We start from the raw sequence: 8,299 nt of genomic DNA, 5'->3' as shown, positions 1-8,299 counted from the left end.
CTCCCAGACAGGGTAGGCGAAACATCACCGACTGCTGCCCCCTGGGCAGAGTCATTCAGATCTACAAGATTACAAACAGAGGAGATTCTCGGTCTGATCCTTGGCTCCTCCTCGCATCTTTTGCCTAGTGATCCCCATCGGAAGCCCTCTGTTCTGTCCGATCTACCTACTTGGCGCGTGCAGGATTTCAAACACCTTGTGGGGGTCTTCGGAGTCTGTGCTGTTATCCTGAAACATGCGGATCCCCTCCTTCCGGTTCAGGGCTGAGCGGAAGTTCCTTTTCCACTCGGAGGGCGTCCGTTGGTCAATGCCTGGGCGATGGCGTCCTCTGGCAATGGCCCAGTCCTGGAAAGAAAGCAGTTAGGTAGGGAGATTTCATAGGGACGCGGGTGGTGCTGTGGGTTAAACCACAGAGCCTAGGACTTGCCGATCAGAAGATCGGCGGTTCGAATCCCCGCAATGGGTGAGCTCTCATCGCTTGGTCCCTGCTCCTGCCAACCTAGCAGTTCGAAAGCATGCCTGTGCAAGTAGATAAATAGGTACTGCTCCAGCAAGGAGGTAAACGGCGTTTCTGTGCGCTGCTCTGGTTTGCCAGAAGCAGCTTAGTCATGCTGGCCATGTGACTCGGAAGCTGTACGCCGGCTCCCTCGGCCAGTAAAGCGAGATGAGCGCCGCAACCCCAGAGTGGGCCACGACTGGACCTAATGGTCAGGGGTCCCTTTACCTTTACAGAGGTTTCATACCCCCACAAAGCAGACTTTTAAGCCCAGCTATAGCACCCTGCTCACCCATAAAGACAGTCTTTCTGAAAGGCTCACGGTCAACTCTTTCCCTCCTTCAACCCTTGTATCATCTTGACAGATGGATTTAGGTCAGCTGCCCCCAGGACTCTCCGACCTGCCACAAAACTGGAGGTCCCTCCAGATTTTACTGCACATTCTGAGTGATTTGTGCTCACGATGTGGCCCAGGGAAGTCACACACTGCTTTGTTTCCAATCAGTGGTTATCCCGTAATTTCCTGCTGAAATCCCGTAACCTTTTACACCACAAATTATTATTATTATTATTATTATTATTATTATTAATTGAATTTATATACTCGGGGGTATAAAGGCGCTTCACAGAATAAAATCAAGATATAAAACCACAAAATACCTAATAAAAATAAAAACAACAATAGCGCCCCCCCCCATTTTTTAAAAAAAATCAGATCAACCAAAGGCCTGGTTAAAATTGAATGTTTTTGCTTGGTGCCTAAAGGTGTATGACGGCGCTAGGCGAATTCCCTGAGGGGGAGCCACTGCAGAGAAGGCCCCGTTCTCGTGTTGCCACCCTCCGGACCTTTCAGGGAGGGGGCACACAAAGGAGGGCCACAGAAGATTATCTCAGGCTCTGGGTAGGTTCATATGGAAAGAGGCGGTCCTTGAGGCATTGCAGTCCTGAGCCGTTTAAGGCTTTATAGGTCAAAAGCAGCACTTTGAATTGGGCCCAGAAACTTCCATATTTTTCGCTCCATAGGACGCACTTTTTCCTTCTTAAAAACTAAGGGGGAAAGTCTGTGCGTCCTATGGAGCAAATGCAGGGGGGAGGCAGGCAGGAAAAGCCCCCAAGAGCCGCACACAAGCTTTGCGCGGCTCTCGCGGGCTTTTCCCCAGGAGGGAGAAGGGACTGACGCTGCCAGTCAGTCCCTTCTCCCTCGTAGAAAAGCCCGCAGGAGCCGTGCGTTCCTTAAAGGGTGTGCGGCTCCTGTGGGCTTTTGCGGGAGGTGTGGGAATTGCCATAGCTGCGTGCAGCCTCTCCAGCTGGGAGAGGTTGCACAAGGCTAAAGAGGAAGCCAAGGCAGTGAGCGGGATGGATCGCGCTTGCTGCCTTGGCTTCTTTAGCCACGCTTCTTTAGTTGCGGTGGAGAGGTTTAGCTCCCGGCTGGAGAGGTTGCGTGGCTATGGCAGAAGCTCGCTGTCTTGGCTTCTTTGCTCTTTGGGGCTGGGGGGGAACCCGGGCTTCCCCCGCAGCCCCGAGAAGCTCTGGGAGAAGTGGACAGGCTGCGTGCAGCCTGTCCGCTGCTCTTTGGGGCTGGGGAGGGAAATAATATTTTTTTTCCTGATTTCCCCCTCTAAAAACTAAGTGTGTCTTGTGGTCCGGTGCGTCCTATAGAGCGAAAAATACGGTAATTGGTAGCCAGTGCAGTCAGACCAGGATCAGTGTAATATGCTCAAACTGTCTTGCTCCGGTGAGCAACCTGAATTCTGCACTAGCTGAAGTTTCTGAACCATCCTCAGAGGCGTCCTCACCAAATATTTTGAAAGTAAATCTTGGGAGGGAAGCGAATGCCCTGTGGGATCCAATATCCTATCTCTGTTTGTGGATGGTGCAAGGCAGAGGGGAAGCCAACGCAAGATCATTGGGGAAGGAAGGGCATAGACTTTCTTGACACCAACCTAGCATCTGCTGCTTCGTTCAGTAAATAATAATACAGTGGTACCTCGGGTTAAGAAGTTAATTCGTTCTGGAGGTCCGTTCTTAACCTGAAACTGTTCTAAACCTGAGGTACCACTTCAGCTAATGGGGCCTCCTGCTGCCACCATGCGATTTCTGTTCTCATCCTGAGGTAAAGTTCTTAACCTGAGGTACAATTTCTGGGTTAGCGGAGTCTGTAACCTGAAGCGTCTGTAACCCGAGGTACCACTGTAGTAATAATTTGTTTTGCTCTCCCTTGAACCCCATTCATCCCACCCACCTCCCACAGCTATTCCAGAACGTTACAGTTAAAACACGAAGGAAACCTCTTCCCCAGCTTTCCCCAACTTGACGCCCTGAAGACATTTTGAACTACAACTCCCAGCAGCCCAACCAGCATGGCTCGGGATGATGGGAGTTGTAGTTCAAAACAGCTGAAGGGCATCAGGTTGAGGGAGGCTGCCTGCCAGGGCAGTGGGATGTGATGTGGGACACACACCAAAGGAAACACTCCAAGATTACCTCAAAAAGCTGGAAATCCTCGTCGCAAATATTCTGCCGTGAGCCATGTTTCCACGGCACTCGGAACAGGGTCCGTTCTGGGTTCAGCCATGACAGCCCCGGGTACCGCCGGGCGTCCAACTGTTCCATTAGCCAGGGCACGATGAGAGGTCTTTGAGTACCCATGGGGGAAACTGTGGGAGCAGGAGAGTAAAGGGATGTCGCAATGAAATCTGATGGCGGGAGAGAAGGGAGTGGCAGGATAATGAGTCACTGCAACACAGCTGCAAGGGTGTAGGGAGAGAAAAGCTGTGTGTGTGTGTTTTTGTGTTTTTGTGTGTGTGTGTGTGTGTGAGAGAGAGAGAGAGAGAGAGAGAGATTTTGTTTGTGTGCTTTAGCACGGAACCCCAGACTCTAGTTTGAAGACAACCGTGAGCTTCATTCAGGTGGTGGTGCCTGCAAAAACACAATTAAAAACCACACAGCCCCTAGGACTGCATACGACTTGCTACAACAGGCAGAAAAATCATTAAGTGGTCCGCCAAGTCCCTCAGCAATGTTCAAGCGGCCGGGTGGGGAGTTTGGGGACGCGGGTGGTGCTGTGGGTTAAACCACAGAGCCTAGGGCTTGCTGATCAGAAGGTCGGTGGTTCGAATCCCCGCGACAGGGTGAGCTCCCGTTGCTCGATCCCAGCTCCTGCCAACCTAGCAGTTCGAAAGCACCTCAAAGTGCAAGTAGATAAATAGGTACCGCTCCGGCGGGAAGGTAAACGGCGTTTCCGTGCGCTGCTCTGGTTCTCCAGAAGCGGCTTAGTCAGTGGCGTAGCGTGGGGGGTGCAGGGGGGGCCGGCCGCACCGGGCGCAACATCTGGGGGGGCATGCGCGCTCGCACTCGCAGCTCTCTGCCCCCTGCTAAAATCCACGGGTTAGGGGGCGCAAATTACTTGCCTTGCCCCGGGTGCTGACAACCCACGCTACGCCACTGGGCTTAGTCATGCTGGCCACATGACCCGGAGCTGTATGCCGGCTCCCTCGGCCAATAAAGCAAGATGAGCGCCGCATCCCCAGAGTCAGCCACGACTGGACCTAACGGTCAGGGGTCCCTTTACCTTTATCTTAGAGCTTGTCCTTGATGGAGAGCTTTAAGTATGGCTGACAGCGATTGTATGTGTGTTTGAGAGAGACGGAGAAAGACAGCGCGTTACTCTGATCCTTGATCTTTTTAGAGGCCTTTTCAAAGTGCTTCCGATCTTAAGGAACACAAAGAGCCTGTTGCTGGATCAGGCCAGAAAGAAACCCAGCAACGCCTCCTCCCAGGAGTCTGGGGCTGGATTAAGCTCAAAGATCCCTTCATTGCAGGGGTTGGACTAGATGACCCTCGTGATCCCAAGTCTACAAATTCCATAATTTTATAAGCAAGAAGAAAGGAAGACCGCAAAAGCCCCACGCAACGGGCCTGTTTGCATGGTTTGGCTGTAACCCAATAATATAGCAACTAGAGACCGGTCCCACCGAAACCGGCGTTGCTGAATTCCGTGCAGTCATGCATTTACTTCCAAGTAAACGCGCCTCAACGGGGCTTGAGCTGCCGTTGTGGGATCCCTACGAAACGGGGTTTGCAGCTTGGCCAGCTTGAAAAGTCTCCCGCTTGGGATCTGGAATGCGGAAGTCCAGGAAGGATCTCCTTTCGGAGTGCGGGGGAGGGAGCCCCTCGTTGCCCCCCGCAACCAAGCACTCACCTGTCAGGATCGCTTTTGTTCCGAGACCCCCGTCCAGACTAGTTCTTCCTCTCCGGCGAGCCGCAAAACGGAGCTTCTTCGCCCTTCTCCGCGGCGCCACGTGATTGCGAAAGTAGCTTTCGGTTTTCAGTCCCGAGAGCCATCTTCGCCTGATTCCCCTCCTCCCTCGGGCGGCGCGCAGAAAAGAGGGGATTTTCTTGTGGGGTTCCTGCGTTTTCGATTCGTTCGTTTCCAGTGGCGTAGCGTGGGTTGTCAGCACCCGGGGCAAGGCAAGTAATTTGCGCCCCCTAACCCGTGGATTTGCGCCCCCTAACCCTAACCCCCAGATGTTGCGCCCGGTGCGGCCGGCCCCCCCTGCACCCCCCACGCTACGCCACTGCCCTAACCCCCAGATGTTGCGCCCGGTGCGGCCGGCCCCCCCTGCACCCCCCACGCTACGCCACTGTTCGTTTCAAAAGAGAGAAAACGCCTTCAGGTGCAGGATAGGTTTTAATAGGAGATGATATATTAAATGCAGTCTATCCCTCCAGGCTCACACGTGTGTGACAAGTTGTGCAGAGTTCCAAAGTCCTACCCCTGACAGCAAAATTAAAAGCACAGGAATTAGGTTTTGATCAAGTCCAGAAGTAATCTGGCTTCCTCCTCCTCCTCACCCCACTTCAGAAAGACTCAGGCAACAACTTCAAAAAATCTCTACAAAACACAAAATCTGTATTCCTACACAGTACTGAGCCCATAACCTTTGTGGGATGGGTTTTAATGGGCAGGAGAGGATATATTAATTGCAATATATCCCTCCAACCCATTAAAACCCATCCTGCTTCAGGAATTGAGTTGGTTTTGGTTGTCAGTATGTTCTCCCCCCTCTTTTTGTACATGGTGACAATTCCAAAGCTATGGATGTGTTCCTCTGCTGCATTGTGTGTGTGTGGGGGGGGGGCATTATTTATCAGAAATAGAGCTCCCAGAGCAGCTTGCAAATATCTGTGATTTACCTCTCTCAACGTATGAGAATATTCCTGGTGTAAGAGTATCACTGGTTGGAGAACATCTGTATATACAGGTGTCCAACCACCTTCATCTAAAAGGAAAGGTTTGAGACAGATGATACTTACAAGACTTCCTTCAAACCAGAAGGCAACTTATTTTGTTTATTTATTTAAATTATTTTTATTTTACCTTTCAGCCAGAAAAAGCTCCCAGTGACTAACCACTAAAAAAAGGACAGCCCCTGTCCTTGAGCTTATAATTTTTAAAAGTCTTGACACAAAAGGAAAATGGATTGGGAGAGAGGAGGAAATAAGCAAACTTGGGTTCATGTTCTTTCTGTTACAAGTGGTTTTAATGACCACCTTCTGGCTTGTATGTGTGTACATATGTGTCTATGTCTATGCATTTTGCATTAGGTGCTTGCTTTGCTACAATTTGTGTGAATTACTAGAGTTTTTATTCTTCTGGTCTCTAACTATTTAGTCTCTGAGTAGGAGGACAGCTGCACAGGGGAACAATCACCTTGGACACCACTTGGTGGAAAGGTAAGATACATATCTCACAGAACAAATCCACCATATCTCTAGTTGACACACGGCTAAATTACTATACATGGACAATACCTTGCCACGTAGTACATAGCTTGTCATATTCTATCCTGCAGCTGCTGAAATACATTTCTGGAGGAACTTCAAATGGAAATTCCAGGATGAAACTGCAAAATTACAACTCCAGCTTCTCAATAAGTTGAATAATTTAGATCTGAATACAGACAACGGTTTCTTGTTCCACTGAATTTACTCAGCAGTGCTGATGTTTTAACACCAATTCCTGTTTTGAAATGTTGTGTTTGTTTTGCATACATTTAAGCGCTGAATTGTCAATGGCAATACTCTTTATTGACATTTGTAAAGTAGTTTATGACATAAGAGTTTTGTTGAGGCTTTAAGGATCTGCAAGACTTGGGCTGATTTTTGCAATAATATATTTAACCTAAAGAGCAAACACTGAGGTTTATTAAATCAACAGAGGACAGATTATTGAAGTGATCTCATCTGGAATACTGCCTTCAATTCTGAGTGCAACACTTTAAGGTTGTAGACAACTTAAGAGAATGTGGTCAGAAGCACACCACACACAGTTAGGAAAGGGTGAATAAAAACTGGGTACATTTGGTCTGGAGCAGAGAATGGCTGTCACATAGAATAAGTCAAACCTGTACTCTGCCGACCCAGAGTTGGGAGCACTTACTCTAATGGGCTTAAATTACAGGAGGGGAGATTTTGGCTGACCCTTTGGGGAAACTGATTGTGCACATCATAGGTCGAGTCTGCTATGTTCAGCAAGGTTCGTCTTTACAGACATTCCTCGCCCACACCCACAGGGCAGTGGGAGATGCAACAGCAGGGGGCAGGGGCAGGGGTGCACCCAAAATCTCTCCCTCAATGTGATTGTGCGGAAGACACTAAGGGGGAAAGGTTTCAGTCTCTTAGGAAAGAACATGGGAAGCTGCCTTGTACCAAAGTCAGATCATCAGTCCATCTAGCTTAGTATGGTTGATACTAACAGGGAGTAGCTTCTCCAGGATTTAAGACAGGGCTCTCTCCCAACCTCACAGGGACCTTCTGTATGTATATCAAGCAGCTGCTCTACCACTGAGCCACAGCTCTCCTCAAACTTTTAAATGTTGGAGGGTATGTAGACACATTTGCACTCTGCACAAAGCAATAAGAGTGAGAACTGCAATAAGCTCTGTTCAGTTTTCTGGGAACCTTAACTTCCATGAGATCTCTTTAATTCTATAGATTCGTCTTCCCTGCTGTTTTGCCATGCCCTGTCATTCTAATGAAATTAGAATTTCCTCCTTCAAGTCTGCTGACAATACACGAAAGTGCCCAGCTGGGTCATTGTGCTGACAGAGCAGGAAGCTGTTTGCCCTTGCTCCACTCTGTGCCTTGTTTTCAGAGAAAGGCAAAAAATTTGTTCTTTTAAAATGGACGGTGGTGGGAGGGGACAGTTTGAATAGCCAGAAGAAGGGCCACAATTTGCTTTGTGAGATTTCACAGTAAAGCAGAAAGCTGGCACCAGAAACCAGAAGCAGTTTTGATCCAGTGACCTCTGGGTTGGGAGAATAACACAGTTGCACTGTCCCACTCTTGGCAGAGTAGTAGTTCAGCTTCTTTCTTGATGGAGCTGTTGCCCTGGGCACTCCCGGGGCACAAGCAATGACCCAGAGAAGCAGGCTGCTGTCAACAGCACAGTAGCTAGTATTATGGTATTTGTTTTCAGAGCAGAAAACCCTGTTGTTGTTTTTGTCCTGTTGTCAGGGGTAGGTGGGCTGAGCAGCCCTTGATTCTAAGAGGGCAGGAATCTCTTATGGGAAGCGGAATCCTTTACCCTTCCCCACCTTTTGCCTAAAAACCAAACAAAAACAAACAGAGCCAGTGTGGTGTAAAGTGTCAATCTAGGCCAGGGTTTGAGAGACTGAGGTTCAAATCCCTGTTCAGTCATGACGTTGGGCCAATCACAGAACTCAGCATAGGCAACTTTGCAGGGTTTTTGTGAGGATTAGATTGAGAAAGGGAGAAAACATGTGTGCTACTTTGAGCTCC

At 49.3% G+C, this 8,299-nt stretch overlaps 1 protein-coding gene across 1 annotated transcript in view; it reads right to left on the bottom strand.

The window, feature by feature from the left end:
* Nucleotides 1-4,855, bottom strand: part of IRF3 (interferon regulatory factor 3) — a 12,164-nt gene extending 7,309 nt beyond the window's left edge. Inside the window, 5 exon segments of the mRNA XM_083471564.1 lie at nt 2-61; nt 171-345; nt 2,981-3,153; nt 4,698-4,779; nt 4,781-4,855. Coding sequence (XP_083327690.1) covers nt 2-61; nt 171-345; nt 2,981-3,153; nt 4,698-4,779; nt 4,781-4,840 — 550 coding nt within the window. The 5' untranslated portion in view covers nt 4,841-4,855.
* Nucleotides 4,856-8,299: the final 3,444 nt, after the last annotated feature.

The sequence above is a fragment of the Podarcis liolepis genome, assembly GCF_965112155.1.
Source record: "Podarcis liolepis genome assembly, chromosome: 13".
Taxonomy (NCBI): Eukaryota; Metazoa; Chordata; class Lepidosauria; order Squamata; family Lacertidae; genus Podarcis; species Podarcis liolepis.
Note: the sequence above shows the minus strand (reverse complement) of the source record. Positions and strands in the feature narration are given on the sequence as shown.